Source organism: Poromitra crassiceps (assembly GCF_964638095.1).
Source record: "Poromitra crassiceps genome assembly, chromosome: 15".
Lineage (NCBI taxonomy): Eukaryota > Metazoa > Chordata > Actinopteri > Beryciformes > Melamphaidae > Poromitra > Poromitra crassiceps.
This window is the reverse complement of record NC_139634.1, coordinates 34,900,134-34,919,680: the sequence shown is the minus strand read 5'-3', so window position 1 is coordinate 34,919,680 and position 19,547 is coordinate 34,900,134. Positions and strand designations below refer to the sequence as shown.

The following is a 19,547-nucleotide window of genomic DNA, read 5'->3' as shown; positions in this document are numbered from 1 at the left end:
CTATTTACAGTGTTCATCATGTATCCACCCATTATAGTGCTCCCATTCACGATATATATGTCCATTCTATGACTCAGTCGGCGGGAACTCATCCCTCAGCGCCTTCTCGATTTCCTCTCCGGAAATGTCAACAACATTCAAGAACCTTCTAGTTGCATCCATCATCATCTTAATCTTTTCCTTTTTTCCTTTGACCTGCTCCGCACAATTAATTACCATGGCCATGAATGTCAAAAATCCTTTCTTGTCGACACAAATGTTTCGTTCAATTACAGCAGTTCCACTCTTCTGCTCCGATTCATTTTGCACTTCCACTTTTTCCTTTCTCTCAATCTCCCTGCACTTAACAGCCTCAGCATACGACACTCCTTTCTCCTCTCTGATCCTTCTCACTTCATTCTCCTTAACTCTACGTGGACACTGCGCTGATCCTGTTATGTGACTCCCCTCACAGTGCAAACATTTTGCCTCATCTTTACATTTCTCCCTCCTGCACTCCTTTCCACCACACCGTCCACATCTCCTTTGTCCTCTGCACACTGCAGCAACATGACCGTACCCCTGACAAGAATAACACCTGAGAGGAGCCCTCTCATACTCCCTCACCCTACAGCATTACATTACATTACATTACGTCATTTGGCAGACGCTTTTATCCAAAGCGACTTACAATAACACACTTTTTGTCAGCAATAGAGCAATCAACTATGGAGCACAGTCTATGACAACTACAAATCCTGAAGGAACAGTGGTACGAGTTTTAGTTTAGGATTTTTTTTTTTTTTTTTTTTAAATAAAGAGGGAGAAAGAAGAGAGAGAAAGAAGTTAGATCAAGAAGGGCCCAGGTGGAGCCTGAAAAGGTGAGTCTTTAGTCTTTTCCGAAAGATCGGCAGTGATTCAGCAGTCCTGACCGAAGGTGGCAGCTCGTTCCACCATTGGGGTGCCAGGGAGGAGAAGAGTCGAGATCGGGATGAGCGACTACAGCTGACACAATCCAAAAATACTCGATCCGGGATTTCTCCTTCAAAACTCAAACACAATGAGGTACCGTACTCTCCTCGCTTACACCATCTCTAAACCGATTCATTCTCTTCGCCTCAAATACACCTTCCACTTCTTCAAATAAATCACAGTCAACACATACTGGCACTCCACTGATCACTCCTTTCTTCAATGTCACTGGACCCGTTCCAAGTCGGAAACACATCACTCCAAAGATTTGAACATACATAAATCTAGAACTTCCACCTCCTGCTTCTTCGACACACAATCAATAATAACAATCCCACCTCTTGTTATCTTGACAGACTTCACTGCTCCAAACTCTTCTTTCACAAACTTTCCCACCTCATGTGGATTACTAAACACTCCATCAATGTCTTCACACGCTTTCATTCCAACCACCCAAGGCCCCGACCCGTCTTTTTTCACTTTCTTAATATTCTGAGCAGACCCGCTCGAGACACTCGACACACTCTTTCTCTTGTTCTCCAGACACCTCGAATCTTCATTATTTGATTCGCCCTCCAAATCACTCTCAGACGCCATTTCCGCCATCGTGCTCCTCAGACGCCGTCCCTTGCGCGTCATCGAACCAGACGTACGAACCAGAGTATTATTCTATTAGTCTTTCCTGGTTGATGACTCCAAAATGCAACACTCTGTGTGTATACACACACACACACACACACACACACACACTCTCGATATGCTATATGTGTGTGCTACATATAATGAAGAAAGGGTAAGCTTACAACAAAGGGTGAGAGAGGTTGGGCGAGGGTGGGATTTGAAAGGGATATTAGGAACAAAAAGAGATGAGGTGTGGATTACACAGAGAAGGGTAATTGAATTCTTAAAAGTTACAGGGTTGTTTAATAGAATTCGTTTTTTGGGGGGTTAAAAATAAAATGATTTTAATTTCATAGACTGATAAAAGTAAATTTGATCCTGGACTGCATACTCCGGTACAGTAGGTGGCGGTATGCACCTTAATCGTTGGATTGCAATGTGCCAAAAATCGCGAAGAAGAAGAAGGAAGAAGAAAGATCGAAATAATGGTTCGTTTTTGCGGTTATCCGTATTGTACCAACAAAATGACGAGTTGGACAAAGTTCAGCTTCCACAGGCTTCCTTTATTCGACACGGACGCACTAAAGCTATGGCTAGTTGCGCTAAAAATTGACCCTAACACTCCACTGCATAAATTGCGACGTGAAGATCATCGGGTTTGCAGCGCACATTTTGCCCCTGAGGACTATAACCAGCCGGTCAGGAACAAATATCGCAATGAATCCCAAAGACCACAGCGTTTTCGCCTCAGGAAGAATGCTGTCCCGGGAGGGAAGAGGGCCTTGGTGGCCGAGAGGATGGTGGGCCTTGGTACACACACAATGGAGGTAACCTCATTCAAATAGGTTATGTTTTCGGACTGTTTTGGGGTAGTTGTTTGTCTGCAGGATTACGAAATTACTGTGCAGATTTTCATGAAACTTTGTGGATTGATGTTATAACAGACCGTGTGTACACGGATTGTTGTAATTACACAACAGTGAAAGACAAATTGAATAATTCCATCCAGCATTGCAAAGCAGCAGCACCCCATGCTGAACCAAATACACATAATTTCAACAGCTCCAAAACGCGCGTTATGTAGCCTACATGTTGCGACTCGCGCATTCACCACGTTATGGAATAATAATGCAAACTTACGTAGTTACGAGACACTTTGACGCAAATAGCTGAAACTACTTTCCTGAAAAAAATTGCCCCCGGGACGCATGTGCGCAGGCGCAGGGACACAGTCAACATGGCGCAGCAGCAGAGGATTCGCATGTGAAAACACCAGCTTGAGCACGTAACGTTAGGGTAGTTTAGAAAGTTCTTCAAAAACTAAGCCTAGTCGATAGATTTACACGAATCATGCCTTATACGTGTGAGGTTGAAGGTTGCTACAATAAGCCTAAGAGATGGTCTACTTTGAAGTTTCACGTTATTCCCCAAAATCCATACCGGATGAAGGAATGGCTCGTTCTTCTCAACATCGATCCAAACACACCTATGAAAACACTAAAGAAGATGCGCATTTGCTCCGACCATTTTTCACCGGATGATTACACTGACAAAATCGACTGTAATGGATACATCTATAGTGTATTGAATGATACGGCCATTCCATTAGTAGGCATCACAGTGAGAGCGGACGTGGTAAGTGATGGCAGTCGGGCGCAGACAACAGTAAAACGGACAGGTTTTTGGATTGAGTTTGGCGTGAGTGGGCGTAACCCATAAGAGAGCGAGCCTCGTATCCGTTGCGTTGCGTAGCAACAACGCGGAAGTAACTCCAGACTGACCTTACAAATAGTTAAGAGTAATACTTTGTGATCAATGTTCTGTTATTTAGGGTGAGGTGAGTGATGTCCAACTGGATCCAGAAGTGGAGGGTGATTCCAGCTACCATGCTGCTGAGGGCTTCCCACTCACTTTACAACTGATTAGTCCTGTGCAGACAGGGCCATGCACAAAGCCCTCAAGATCTGAAAAGTACCATGCACTACCACTCTGTTGGACAAAACGATCTGTAGGCTAATTCATCTATTATCATGCAATGTCTTCTACTGTGTGATGAATGCATCAAGATTTGAAATCCATCTATCTCATTTGCAGGTCACTGCTAGTAGTCGTGCTTCCTCATCCACAAGGACGGTGACGTGTGCTACACAAACAAGTAGTATAGTCTTTCCTCCTGTGAGTATATGTAACTGATCTAATAATCCTGTACAATACTACAAGTTATCAACTCTTACATTACATTCCTGTCAGTTAGTTGGGTTCATGTATACTGTGTGGTGAATGCAAGAATATATATTTTTAAATCCTTCTCTCATTTGCAGGACAGTGCATCGTCATCCACAAGTCTAATCATTCCTGTGAGTACATGTGACCGATCTATAATCCTGTACTATAATGGAATTTCTTAACTCATTACATTTCTGTCATTTAGTTGGCAGTTATCCAGAGCAAAGTAACATGCAACAGTAGAGCTTATAGAAATATATATTCACAACATCTTTGATAAGTGAGGTGAACAACAGCCACTCAAACACTCGTGAGTGGGTAAAAAAACAGTGTCGTGTTTGTTTTTCAACTGCAGGAAACGAGTGAGATGGATATTTATTAGTCAACAGTCAATCTGTATTGACTGAGAAACAAGAACAATTGTATGTCAAGTCATGTTTATTATGTGAAAAAGAACGATCCGCACACCAAAGGAGCTCCCGTTGTTTTTTTTTTATTTGCAAATCAGCGTGACGTTTCGGGCCACACCGGCCCTTCCTCAGACGCTTTCTGAAGTGGCAGAGAGACGCCGTCTTAAATACCCGTATCAATACATCACATGACAGATCACCAGGTGTTCAGCAATTAACAATTAGAAAATAAGTTATGTAAAAAAATTTACACACATAGTAAAGTATAGAGGGTATGCATGTGATGTCACAGAGGCAGAAGTCACTGTGGGGTCACGACCACTGAGTCACAGCAAGACTGAGCTTGAATGCAGTAATCAGCCTAGATAACTGACACCTGCTGCTCAGGGAGGAAATTGACACTCATTTTGACACTCATTCCTGATTGAGGGGGCGTGTGTGGGTGTGCATACCCGCTATTATAGACACAAATGTACAGATTCTAAAATAATATATATATAAACAAGGCAGGACAACTATAGTTGCCCCCCACTTGACTATACTTACTGTAAACCAGAGCCCACAAACTACTCCCTTCTGGGGGGCAACTATAGTTGTCCTGCTTGTTTATATATATATTCTTTTAGAATCAGTACATTTGTGTCTATAATACTTTACTATGTGTGTACATTTTTACATAACTTATTTTCTAATTGTTAATTGCTGAACACCTGGTGATCTGTCATGTGATGTATTGATACGGGTATTTAAGACGGCGTCTCTCTGCCACCTCAGAAAACGTCTGAGGAAGGGCCGGTGTGGCCCGAAACGTCACGCTGATTTGCAAATTAAAAAAACCCAACGGGAGCTCCTTTGGTGTGCGGATCGTTCTTTTTCACTGTACATTAACCTTTTTGATCGAGCACCCTGGCCCAGTGTGGCCCAGTTTGGATGTGCGTGTCCCTGTCTCGTTTTTGCACAAGTCATGTTTAGTAAACGTGACTTACAGCCCTAATTCACTAGTACGTCTCAAAGGGCTTTACAGAGAATGTGTCTTGCTAGACACAATAAAAACATGAAAACAAAAATTAATAATAATAATAATAATAAATATACAAACGATCATGAAAGTATTAGCCAATATTACAGGTTTGTTTACAGCTAACAACGTTATAATATCCAGCACTATGTGCCCCATGCATCAAGATCATTATTATGGTCACTCGATGGACAACTGTCAATTAGGCCCAGCCTAGTTTTTTCCTATTTATTTTGGGTAGATGAAAAAAGGTTATTTTCTTTCCTATTTTCTTTTAGCTATCTATCAAAGCTACCCAAAATGTATAGCATTGCCATCTGAAAGGGCCAAGTTATGTTCAGGATAGGGATGTCACGATACCAAAATTATGAGTTCGATACCGATACCTGCCTAAGTATCTCGATACCGATACTGAAACGATACCACGGCAAAAAACTAAAACATCAGGAAAAGTATTGGAATAAATAGAGGGGACAAAACATGGAACTTAAAACTTATTTTATTGATTTAACAAGGTAATGCACAGCCATGTAGTCATTTTACTACATGCTGGTAGTAGGCTACTGCCACCACGTGTGGCGCTGAACATGCTAGAACTTTTATTATCTAGTGTAAAATTAACATAATCTCTCCTGTAAACATATTTTAAAGGAATGTCAACCGTTTAAACTTATAAATAATATAAATAAAATATATTTTCACACAGCTGCTACACTATTATAGCTATTTGTTTTATCCAAAAAAAGTACTCTGTACTTGCAGCTCCTAAGCTTCATTAACATGAAGTGCCTGATTTATGGTTAATCTAGTAATATATATTATTTTCACACATAAATGTAGGCTATTGAAATGTAGGCTTATTATGTGGTGTATTCCCAGCCCCCCCCCCCCCCCCCATACGTGTAGGCTAGGTGTTTTTACAATGAATTCGTATATCATTAATAATTGGGATTATTGTAAATATTAGGATAGGTGAGATCAGATGACTGCTTACCATGTAAAAGCTTTAATAACACTGGCATTGAGGACCATAGTGTTATTAAATATTGTACATGGTATGCAGTCATCTGATGTCCCCTCCCCTAAACGTTACATGTCATGACTTTCTCCTTGGCAGAGATCTGTGCTCCAGCACATTGCCTCGTGTTTCACTGTAAACGAGTAGGCTATTGTGACAAGCGAACTTTTTCAGTGAAACAAGTTCGCTTGTCACACAATACTCGTTGGACTTATTTGAGGGCATGTATGTTTATCGTTCACGTTCGCTAACCCGTCGGTCTTTAAACTCTTTGAACAGGTCGGGGTGCCTGTCGGCAAGATGTTTAGCCAGGTTCGATGTGTTTGATCCTTTCGCTTGCGTCACGTTGAAGCACCTTTTACACACTGGTTTGGAGGTGTCCACGGGCTTGCCTTCGCTGTCGGCAACGTAAGCAAAATATTTCCATATTTCGCTTCGTGCATCTGCTTTTTCTACAAGCGTTGGTCGGCTTGCAAGACTAGAAGAAGCCGCTGCCATTTTCGCTGCGTCTGTCCTGTGTGTCGGGGTGCTGCAGTGAGGACTGTGGCCAGAGAGCGAGCAGAGAGGGAAGAGGAAAGTCGACACGCCCCCACATGAAGCAGACAGAGTCAGAGAGAGCTTTTTTTCACTTTTCACGAGTCACCATTGGTTCAAGGCAAGGCTGTGTTGCCTTCACGTGAGGTGGGAGACAGGCTCTCAACTGTAATGCCGCTGTGTCTCTCTCCTCCGCTAACAAACACCACGGTCGCACACTGACGCAACCCATGACATTTTTTTAAGTATCGGTACTAAATTAACGTGGTATAGTATCCTTTTTAACGGCAGGGAACCGCGGTACCATACTAATACCGGTATACCGTGCAACCCTAGTTCAGGATCATATTAATGTTCAAATTGCAGTTTATGCAGAGTAGTAGATTGTGGAAATGTTGCGAACGCACCCCAAAGTCACATCACATCATGCCACCTGCAGGTTGGATGACAATGTTTGTTACAGTATCATTCAAATGTAAATATTAGGGACTTCTGGCTGGTAACTCTGGTAGTTTTTATTAGGTTTACACAAGAACACATCCCACCTTAAAAGTATAAATTCCATCGCCCTACACATCTGCAGGTGTTTGCATTATTGTATGATCAATTTGTCATAATTTCTAAGTAAGCAAAATATGATGTCATGGATAAGTTATAGCCATAGTCTTTTAAATCGACTTCCACAGAGAGGTGTATGGCGCGATCCCTGTCTGTCATACCAGCTAGGTCATCACTGAAAATGTTCTGGAAAATGATCACTGGAAAAGAGTGGGAACCCTCGTCTTACTATTTGGAAGATGGCAAATCATCATTTTCCTTCAACGCTATAAAATGTGTACTTGTATGTGCAACCGTTGTTATTGTGTCTGCTCTACCGAGATGTCTTGCAAGTAACGTGGCAAATGCTGATCATTGTTATTTTTACTCTGTCATGGTAGTTTGAAGAACTAACTGCCAATAGCTCTAGTTGGAAGTGGCCTGCCATAGCTGTGCCAAGTGGGACAGAAACAGGACCTGTTGCTGCCGCAGCCCGCGGCCAAGGTGGGCTCGTTCCAGAGGTAAGACTTGGCTATAATGTTAGAAACTAACGCAAATAGAAACTTTGCCTTGAGCTCTAATTTAAAAATATGGTGTGATATTTTTGACTTTTTTGTTTGGTCATGATGACATTAACATTTAAATGTAAAAAAAAATAAAAATAGAAGTATGTAGCTCATTGAAAGCAAAAAAATATTTATTAGTGCTATAGTAGTGCACAGAATTCAAAGGGCACGAACAAGCCACAAACACGTTATTTTTGGCCAGGTAGGGAGCCCTTCCCCCATTGTTTTTTGTGGTTACCACCAGCATTTCAAAGTGCCACTGATGGTTGGAATGTTCAGTAGGTGAATTGAGCACGATCAACATTCCACCCATATACTGATATTATCAGTATTTCCAGGGTTCGGACATAGTCTTTAAAGTTTGGAAAATGCTTGATTTTAACTGTCATCTTTTCAAGGTTAGGATTAGGAATATGCTTGAATTTGAATATAATTCTTTCACGGACATCAGTGAAAGAACGGATGACCGCTCGGGAAGACGGCACGCAACAGTGTTAGGGCTGGCACCCCGAGGCACTGCACAAGCTAGCTACAAGTACAAGACCAAGTGCAAAGAGCAGCTGCAGCAACGCAAAGCACCTGATACTACCCAGAGATTTATCTCTTGAGTTTATTAGTACTGCTTGTTAGTCGGCGGAGGACCGGGGTCAGGAGTCAAACCACAGTGCCCTGGACCTCTTTGCTCAACCTGCTCAGAGCACAAGAAGAGGGGGTGCAAGATGGGTGTGGCTGACTAGAGCTCGCAGTTGGAGCCCTTCTACAGGCGAAGATTAATCTTCGCAGCCCCACTCAGGCGAGGCGTACAGGCTGAGGGGCGAAACGCTGGTGACCCTGAGATACCTGCTGAGGATGTAGAAGGGTTTCCAACGGTGTGAGTGCTCTGGCCACTCTCACCAAGGAATACCGCCGTGGGGGCGGCATGTCGTGGCTCCTGCGGTTTCTGCTTGTGGCAAGGGATCTTTGATGTGAAGTGAACGTCGGGGGTGCTTTGCTGCGGGCAGGGGCTGCTGTGTGTTGTCCTCGCGGTGGTCCTGCAGTTTCTGCTTGTAGCGGAGCATCTTTTGATGTTTACTTCACCTGATATGTCTTGATTTTGAACAATATGCTGTTTCAGGGGTGGCCAAACCCCTAATTTTTTTTTTTTTTTTTTTTTTTTGCTAAAAACGTTTTTCTGTTTCAAAGTTTAAAACGGAAAACGAAAGCGGGGGAAAAAACGGAAAAACAAAAACATTAAGAAAAAGAAACTGAAAAACAACAACAAAAAAACGGATTCCCCCATTTCGTTTTTTCAATTTAAAACCATTGAAAATGGGTTATACTTGGGCACCCTGACCTGGTCTATTTATAAAAAATAAAAAAAAATACTGAATTAATGTTTAATACTAATGTTATGTTAAATTATCTCTGTCTTAACCTGTTGGCACAGGAAAAGAAAATTTGATAACATACAGAAATACCCATATTTATTTAGGTAGAAATAAAAATTTTGATGGCACAAGGGTCTGGTCCAATTTTTTTGCTGCGAAAACTGACGCGCTTAATATTGTTTGGCCCGCGACTCCTTATATTTTTCTGTATGTGGCCCACAACCAAAAAAGTTTGGCCACCCCTGATCTACACCTACCTGAAATGAAATGATCCCATCGTCGTATTTATTTTCTCCTGGCATCTCACACAAGACATGGAGTGGACCAGACGGAGCTGGATTGACTGACATGGGCTCCGAAATGAAAAAGGGTGTTTTTCTGTTCAGCTCTGCTCTGCTCCACTCCGCGTCATGAGGGCGACCATCTGCTCTCAGAACTCTGAAAGGTGCTTAGCAAAGTGCTTGAATGTTACTGTTAAGCTGTACGAACCCTGTATATCTATGATGATGGAAACGGAGAGGAGGCCAGGGGTTTGACCCGGGCATCAGGCCCACTCAGATGCTGGCAGGACAGCAGCAACAAACAATCCGAGTATGTCATTTGACCACTCTCACTATCCATTTATCCAATTCCTTGCTATTACTTTTATTTATTTATTTGCACACAGCAAAACAAAAAGAAAGACAGATACATCATACAACAAGTATAGCAAAGCAAACATTGTGCAGGTAAGAGACAGAAACCCCAGAGGGCTTATGCGAGGTCGCTTAGCTCAGAAATTAAATAAAATTTAAACAGTTACAGCAAAAACATAATATAAATAAGAACAAGGGAGAAGAACCACAAAAAAGAGATAAAAGCAAATAAAATAAAAGATGGCAAGGTGTTTAACAGGCAGTGTGAGGTGTAGTGTGTAATGTGTGAAGACTAGTGACTTAATAGAGAGGTTCTGAGATTGGATTTAGTAGGAGAATTCAGCATATTTTACCAGCATTTGGCTGGTGCTAACTTTGGATCCTAAGTCTGGGCTTATGAAGAGTTGTCATTATAACTGCATCCACCGATTACACCACAAATTTGTATTTTTTTTATAGTATTTTTTAATAGTTTTAGAATAATTCTATCAGTGGTCCACTTAGAAATTCTTAAAACTTGATGCTCCCTAACTTGACAACAAGGTACTCTTCTTGTAATGTTTGCTAGGCATCTAAGGAAATGTATCAGGCTCCAGTTGGAAATCTTGGCAAGATCCGAAAAACCCAGAAGACTATTCTAAGTGACATCGGCCTGGAGGGCTGTCAAAACCTTCTGACGGTATCAGCTTTTTTCCTTACTTAGACTTTCTCTATTTTCCATCATTTTGACGGGCAGGACCGTAAAAATTACGTCATATTCTATGACGGATTAATTATTTTATTTTATTTTATGATAATCAGTAGAACAGAAAACTCCCGCACACCGTCTCCCTTCTCTGGAGAAATATTTTTTATTTCTGGACGAACAAACGTTTTGGTCGATTAGACCTTCATCAAGTGTTTGAAGGGGCACTTAACACATTGAGTGCCAAGGACGTCTGTGGACGTCCTAAAAAAAAGTAACGAGAAGTGCCAAGGACGTCTGTGGACGTCCTAAAATCATAATTCATATTATTCCATAATTCTGCTGTTTAAGGTCGTACCCAGCCAGTGAGCATGAATCCCTTCAAGGGATCACACGGCGCCACCTTAAAAATCTACACGGGAGCTGCGCCACCCTAAAACCTTGGCGCTCAGTTCCTTTACTTTGTGCAGGAGAAAGCCGTGATCAAAGAGACACCGATGCATGCTGCAGCCAGAGCCATATAGATTGCTCTGTCTGCAGCTGACAGTTGGCTGCGATCCGCGCCCACAACTGAGCTCCTCTGCCTCTGTCTATCTGTCTGCATATAGTTTCTCCACACGATTCCCTGCCAGAAAGGCAGCACCCGACGCCGAACAGCCAAACCTTTTCCTTCAGTCCCGTTTGGCATTTCCTTGTCGCGCTGGGATCCGCCCGGGGCAAAAACGGAGGCTGCGAAAATAGACTGTGTGCGTGTGGGGAGGAGTTTGCAGCTCAGGGGGGGAGAGGGGGGGAGAGGGGGGTGGGGCACGCAGGCTGCACAGAACTACACCATGTCACTACATCAGAAAATATTAGCTAGAGTCAGTGAATGTGCTTGAAATTAGAGTGCAAAAAGTATTCATAAAAGTGACTTTATCTTGAAAAGTAAAAAAAGACAGCAGAAAACCCTTGAAAGTGCTCTTCTTTCAGAGGCTGTCATTTCATAATGGAACTGTCTAGAAACAAAATTTCTTCTTTGAAAGAAGCAGGAGTGTCCAATGTTTCATTAGAGTCCAGCCCTGTCCATATAGCCCTAATAGAAAAAATTATATAGCTGTTTTCAACTGAATGGAAGTGAATCTGGCACAGGCTCCAGACAATTTTACTGAAGCGCTGTGGCACTCAATGTGTTAAACACCATGGCCACTGTGCTTAAGCAGGCAAATATGAACAATGCAATTAAATATGAATAAAGCATTTACAAGAAATTAAATTGAACTCAATTGACTGCTGTAGCCTAGCCTGAGCTCAAAAACCTTCCTCCTGGTCTGCATGGACTTAAACTGGATGCGAGCATAATGCGTAATCAAACGCCACATAGGCTATTTACACTATAACACCCGGGTGTAACGGGTGCAACTTGTTTTGCTTTGTTTGACAGTTGGTATGCATCACATCCGAGTTCTGACTGTGACATCTCATCTTTGTTGCAGACCACATTTGCTGATGCGAACATGCCAGGATGCCTGGCAAGCAATGCTGAGCGCATTTTCTCAATGGCGGAATCGACGGCGCAAGCGAGCCAAACTGATGCAAGTGCCACCAAGCCAAAAAGGCCACGCAGTTTGGCCAAACTATTAGCCGATCAAGAACGAGGCAAAACACGGCTCAATTTAGGACTTGCATTAGGACCTTGGAGAGCTCTAAGGGAAAGGACGGGGGCCACAAGTGACAGCGACTTGGCGTTCTTTCTTTTGGATTGGTGAGTGACATTTACCAACTCGGATGGCTTGGCTTTTCTGTAGGCTTAACCAGAAATTGCCGCCATGTTGGTTCATCAGGCGAAAAGTCTATGGGGTTTTAGAATGGGGATTTCACTTAAAGTCCCTGGAAACCAGAAATATTTTTTTATTATTTAGCATTTTGAGTTCATCACATCACAGGAACCTATGTTAATAAGCCACCAGCCAAATTTGAACGATGATGAACGTCGCAAAGTATATAAATTTAGGTTTGACAGTCATGGCAAAAGTCATGAGAATCAATTTGATTTTAGAGTGTATTTTCCCCCGCGGACTGTGTGGGCGTGTCCCGTCTGCAGCAGGTCTCCTCTCTCGTAGGAGGAGACCTGGTCGGAGGAGACCTCTCTCTCCGTTAACGGAGAGAGAGGGAGAGAAGGAAAAAGAGATGGAGTGTGTGTGTGTGTGTGTTCGCGCGTTGCTCGGCGGCGTCGGCGCATAGCACAGACCACATTTCACAGAGAGGAAGAGATCTCTGCTGCTGCACTACTGTGTGTGTGTCTGTGTGTGCGCGTGTCTTAAGACGTGAAAAGATCATGCATTTTAGCACCGCTCTCTTCAATGAGGACATGGAAATCCAGACCTTGTAGAAAAGTGTCGATTTTTGGGGTTAGGGTTGAAAGTAATGTCAATTAATTTCTGAGGCACACAATTACTCACATAAGACCCTAAATTTAATAGTTAGAAGGTTTTTGTGGATTTTGGTTTCCAGGGACTTTAAATGCATCAAATAACAAATGTGGTTAACAAAAGTTTATGCGAGCGCGAATTTGGGTTCAGCAGGATAATCTGTTATGCATTTTGAAGCGTTTTCTAAAAATCAGTAAAATCAGTAAAAAAACGCATTCATGTTCCAAAAGTTATTCATGTTTGTGACGATTATCCTGCTGAACCCAAATCCGCGCTCCCATGTGCAATCATGGGATGTAAATGTGATATGAATGTGTATATCATGGGACGTAAATGTGTATATCTGTGTCTTCTTGCAGCTATGAGTATGATCTGACAAATTCCACACCTTGGAGACCAAACCCCTCTGCTCTTCCTATCTCTGTCCGGTGAGTGTGACTTTATGCCGTGGGTGCTGTCATGGCTGGCAGACTGTTATCTTAGCTGCCCACGATGTACTGTATCTTTCTTTAATACAGTGATATTCAACCCGAGGTTCTAGAGCCACATGCCGCTCCTTTATGGGTAGTTGTGGCTCTTTTAAGTCATACTTAAAAAATAAATAGATAGATAGATAGATAAATAAATAAATAAATAAATAAATAAATACAAATCTCTCAGCAGAATTAATCTCAGGTGTTACGCTCTGTTTGCAGGTGCGCAAGACAAGTGCAAAATTAGCTTAGCATGAACCTAAAATTAATCTTTTTCACTTCACTCCCAATTCACCCATTTTGTGTATACTGTAAAAGGCAGGAAGTAACACAGGTGCAACCAGAACATTTAGGGTTTCCAATTTCCAATCCATTTGGTGATCCAGTGCCGGGGCCCTCGTTAATGTGTTATTTAACCCATTGATACCTGATGCAGCATTTGTGTGTGTATCCCTTTAAGACGCGAACCGCGGTCTTAAAGGGATACACACACAAATGAGGGATATACACGCAAATGCTGCATCAGGTATCAATGGGTTAAGATGGCGTCTGTCTCTGTATATTTTATGTCTGAAGAAGAGTGTGAAGCTCGAAACATCACACGGGTAAATAAATCTGCAAACGGGAGCTACAGTGTGCTCTTTTCTATTTCACAAATCAAACGGTCCCATTTGCAACAACATCACAAAATAATAGCAGCCACAGTCCAGTACCGACTTTCTGAAAGGTGGAGAGCTGAAGAGCTGCAGCGAGACTCAAACTGAACCGTCCGCTTTTGGATTGTAGCTCTTGCAAAAGTATTTTTTGTCAATGTGGCTCCTGAGTCCTGAGTGGGGCGAGGTTGATCTTCAGCGCTCCCTCTAAACACATGAGCGCGTTTGTCATAATCTCCAGACTCCCGACTATTTAATGTCAATCACATGTAAGAAAACATAATGATCATAAACAAATGAACATAGCTATAGTTTGTACTCGCACCAACTTTGAGTAGCTTCTTTTATTTGCATCAGTGACTTACGAGGCTGAATTTTTCATTGAATATTTTATTTTTATTTTTTTACATGTTAGAACTTCCAAGTCGAGAGCACTGCATTTGATGAGAAGGATCTGCCCAAACAAAGCACAGCAACTGATTGAAGAGAATGGGTCCGCTGCAGTGGCTGAAGTAGATGTGGTCGTGCCAGGGGAACGGCAAGCAATAAAGTCTGAGGAAGAGGAGGCATGGTCCAGAGAAGAGGAGACAGAGGACGAAGACGAGGATGTAGGGCTGCAACTAATGATTATTTTCATGATCGATTAATCTGTCCATTATTTTCTCGACTACTCGACAATAAAATGGTGAAAAATGTTGATAACTTCCCCCCAAAGCCCAAGATGACATCCTCCGATGCCTTCTTTTGTCCTGACCAACCGTCCATAACCCAAATATAATCAGTTTACTGTCATTAATTGATTATTATAAAAATAATTGGTGATTAATTTTCTTTCAATCGACTAATTGTTGCAGTGCGAGGAGGATGAAGAGACAGATGACGAAGAAGCAGTAGAATATGAGGACGTGGAAGCAATGGATGGGGTAGAAGTCGGCATAGAAGAGGCCAAGGACCAGATGGACTAGATGACTGACGTCCGTTGGGTCGAGTACATGCAAACGATTGCAGGTGAGCAGGTATCTATGGTAGCATATTACTTGTGATATTTTCTATATCAACAATACCTACAATAACCTGTGTTTTGCAGAAGCTGTTTTCTCTCTGTAGGTGTGATGCTATGACTCATCTGTGTATCTATGTTGAACTGGCATGTACTGTGGCGATATTGACAAAATCAAATATGCGTTTTTAGACTGATAACTCAACATCGATAATGTGACAGTATCATGGGATAATGACACACACAATATTTGTTTTGAATTAATAATGAGTAGTGAGTCATCAATCACTAACAGTATTATGGATATAATTAGCAGATAAAAGCAATCATTGCTCATTTTACGCAGCGAGAACCTGCTAATAAGTTCAGAAAACCTGATCACTTTACTGTAACACAGCCTTTAAGACCAGGAAGAAGTCATGCATTTCTCCCGGGGGGGCTGCGCCGCCGAGCGATCCACTCTCCAATTATAGTGTGGTGAGATAACCAAAAACCACAGGTGATATCTAGTCTTGTATCACTAAATCTTAATACGCTTTCTGTCTGTCCGGAGTTGCAAGGCGCACCGTTGCTCTGATCGCCTCTAAAATTTCCAAAAATACTTTTCAGAGGTCTGGAATGAACCTGGTGCAAAAACAACAAAAGATCCGCCCACGGGGGGCACTACAACGATATTTTGCATTTTTAAAGTCGAGCTGAACCCAAAAATGACTTTTCTTTTCTTTTAGTTCAAATACCTGGGTATGCAGTGCACCTATTTAATAATGTATGCAAACAAAATCACAAAAGTAATTTCTTTCGTTTTTCACTCTTTTTCACATCAAAAGTTCATTTTTCAAGATTTCATTGATAACAGTAATGTACAGTTTGCTGACGTCACCTAGTACTATCAAATTTCTACCCCATTTCAATCAATCATATCACGACATGCAGCTGTCAATCAAATCTTCATTTCAGGATCATTTTCTCTTCCAAAAGAAAGAGAAAATGGCGCCTAGTGCCTGTCATCTGGCAGAATTCCTATCCCATAAACTAACTACTAACTTGGCCAATTGTTAGAAACATGAACAAAAAAACAAAAACTATAATCTCTAAGAATGCAAAGAAATGTAACTGGCTCGTTAAAACACACATTCCAGGAATATTATTTACATTTATAACGATAATGGCGCGCGCCTCTGAGCCTGACAGCCTCCCTGGCTGTCAGGGGTCGTCTCTCGGAGTTTCCAGGCGGGCGGGCAGCACCCATGCATCGGATTGTCGGCTCGCTCCGCACGAAGCAGCCTGGCTGCCTGGTACTCCGCAGATCCCACTCGCGTAGCACGACAACACGCTGAATCACACCCGATTTGGGGGTGGAACACGCCAGGATTGGCCAATGCCAAAGCCAGTCCTCAGAATTGTCAAATCAAATAATCGACACCGTATATGGTCCGCCTCTCAATTTGTTTTCAGTCTGAAACGGACTCAGATGCACATGACGAACGGGTTCACCTTGACTTTAAGGTCTTCACACACAGAGCCATTGTGACATCATCAGCATCCCTTCCCTTCCCTGCTTCCCACTGATGATGTCATTGATTATGCCAATATTACATGACTGTCAACAGTCATTGCTCAAGTGACAACAGAATTGCTAGTTTCATCACTGATGACGTCATCACTGATGACATCACAATTGTTCAAGTGACATCACCCTATCGGCTTAATCTTATCTCTCTTAATCTTTCTTATCTTCCTCCAGTGGGCAGTCGAGGAGCAGTGGGCAGCTTTCTTGGTACAGTGCCTGGGGACTATCTTCAAACGTTGTCATCACTGGTCAGATGACGATCTTCTGGAGGTTTTTAGTGGGGGTCCATACCGATGTTATATGGAGGAACGCCAGGGGAGAACATGCAAACTCCACACAGAAAGGCCCTTTTGACGAGGTATCCCACCTGGGCAGTAGGCACTGAATGCATGGGGGGGGGGGACACCCTCAGTGCCCACAGCGTCCCAAGACCTTCTAGCTGTGAGGCGTCAGCGCTGCTACCACTCTGCCACCATGCCCCTGACCTGCAAGGTGGTTGAATGTGAGATTTCTGTAGGGACAAACAAGGTGAAAGGATCTTCCTGCCAGGAATTCCTCACCATGACAGAAATGATGAGCTTCCCTTCACCTTTGTCAGACAGCAGTTACCAATCAGATTGGCTTTCTCAGTTACCATCAACAAAGGTCAAAGGGCAAGAGAATGACCGAGTTGACATCTACCTACCTCAGCCAGTGTTTGCTCATGGCCAGCTCTACACAGCCTTCTCCAGGCGAGTGAGCCAGCAGCATGAAAGTACTTATTGAAGGTGATGAGGAGGGAATAACAGACATCTATAAGGAGCTGCTGTAATCAAACAAACTGTGCCCATGATGCATCATCTCCAGTCGACCCAGCGTTCAACCCGCGTTGTGTCTTCTGTCTGCTGTCCCAGGTCAACCCGCGTTGTGTGTCTTCTGTCTGCTGTCCCAGGTCAACCCGCATTGTGTCTTGGTCTGCTGTCCCAGGTCAACCCGCGTTGTGCGTCTTCTGTCTTGGTGATGCGGAGACATGTGGCAGAGATGGAAAGACAGTTGCTGTGGCCAACATCCTGACTGGATATAGGGTTGTTCTACTCAGTTACACAGACACACATTCACAGTATAAATAGAGAGCCAAAGTGAACGTCACTTCCTGGCTTACCAGCGTCTGAAAAAATATGAATTGTGGTGAACTGAGATTAATTGTGCCACGGGGTGCACATATCCTGTTTGTCAATGTAACCGATAACTTTGCAAGTCAAGAAAGTCAGTTTGTGGTAATACTGTGGCACTATAAGTTATACATCAGAAAGACTACACACAACCAGTCGCATAGGTGACGTCTCTCTCCCGCCAGTCCATGTTGTTGATGGTGTGACGTATATTGTGCAACACGAGATGTAGTCAACTGACAAAACTAAACCTCATGTTTCAGTTTCAGGACAAACTGACTTTCTTGACATGCATAGTTATCTTTTAATTGACACATGTACCCCATGGCACAATTCAAACGGGATAAAAACAAGTAACGTTTGTCTCCGTTCACCACCACCATTCATATTTTTTCAGACGCTGGTACACATGGTAAGGCAGGAAGTGACATTCACTTTGCCTCTCTATACTTCCTCCCCAGTAGGGGAGAGGGGACTGTTCTGCATACTGCTGTGTCCTACACTACCGGTACTCTAGTTTACATTGTTCAAAGAAATGTTTACATATATTTAGTGGATTTACGTTATGTACATTGAAGATTCTATTTTTTTACAGAAATACTATTATATAAGATCCAAACTGTATGTAAACAGGAGGGAAAGAAACAAGCCTTTTTTTTATCTCAATGCTTAGCCTTCAATGATCTCATCTCATGTTGATTTGCAACACAGTTAGTAGTGGCTGACAGGACAGGCCATGCAGGTTGCATGCAGCTGCAATCTTCTACTGCTGTGGGTTGCAGTGGTTGGCCTTTTGAATGGATATCAAAATGTTACTTTTCATTTGAATCTGTTAGTAATTGTATTATTTCAGACATGCCCACATTACTGTCAAAAATGCTACAACTGTGACTAGTTTATGCAGGGACAAATATTCACGCCAGGTTTCAGTGTCATACTCAATGTTCCTACACAGGTCTGGAAAGTCAAATGTTTTGATCATTTTGTGATGGAAATTGCACAAATATTTGGGGGAAATGTTGTACTGTCCTGCTATAAATACGACTACACATCCTCTGTGACTTTAGACCACTGTCATCTCTCATATTCTGATATTGTTTTGCTGTGAAGAGTAATCTTCATCCTTATAGAGAGCTATGGTGGAGCTAGTATAGGGGACTACCAGCATAAATTAAGTAAATCATACTGAACACCAAAACCTTCAAATCAAGAAATTAAAATCTGGAAGCTTGAAATTGACAGGACATTGAATCCTTCATACTGTAGGCAAATATTTCTAGATCAGCAAAATGTAGCTTTAGTATTATTTAATGGTAATATATCTGATGCATTGAGTCATTTCTGTTTAGTTTTATGCTTCTATCAGACAGTAACTGGTTACCATCTCTGAGATTCAGGGCTTGTGCTTTGGTGCCTTTGTTTGTATTCCCTATGTCTTGATATTTGCAAATGTTCTTGGATGTTATTACAGTAGTTTGACTGTTTTGCAATGGAGCCACATATTTGTGTTTTTTAACCATTGTGTTGAGTTTTAAATATCCAAGTTCACAATAAAAAGTACTGGAGCTCAGATTTTGAAACATCTGTAAATACTTTTCTGAAGATAATGTGTTTTGGAACTTGGAATAAATGCCTCCACTTTGGCCTTCTTTATAACAGTCTTATGGATGTTTAAACTAGCTCTCACACACATGTATGTTACCACTTCAGCTTAACATTAGGCA

General features: G+C 42.3%; 1 protein-coding gene across 1 annotated transcript; it reads left to right on the top strand.

The window, feature by feature from the left end:
• Window positions 1-3,542: 3,542 nt before the first annotated feature.
• LOC310789948 (uncharacterized protein) lies at window positions 3,543-19,313 on the top strand. The gene is made up of 10 exons (XM_083651668.1): window positions 3,543-3,580; window positions 3,667-3,747; window positions 3,894-3,929; window positions 7,717-7,836; window positions 10,452-10,562; window positions 12,041-12,309; window positions 13,336-13,404; window positions 14,518-14,710; window positions 14,957-15,110; window positions 16,847-19,313. Exons 5-9 carry the CDS (start codon window positions 10,464-10,466, stop codon window positions 15,065-15,067), a joined length of 741 nt encoding a protein of 246 aa, XP_083507794.1. The 5' UTR covers window positions 3,543-3,580; window positions 3,667-3,747; window positions 3,894-3,929; window positions 7,717-7,836; window positions 10,452-10,463; the 3' UTR covers window positions 15,068-15,110; window positions 16,847-19,313.
• The last annotated feature ends 234 nt before the right edge of the window (window positions 19,314-19,547 follow it).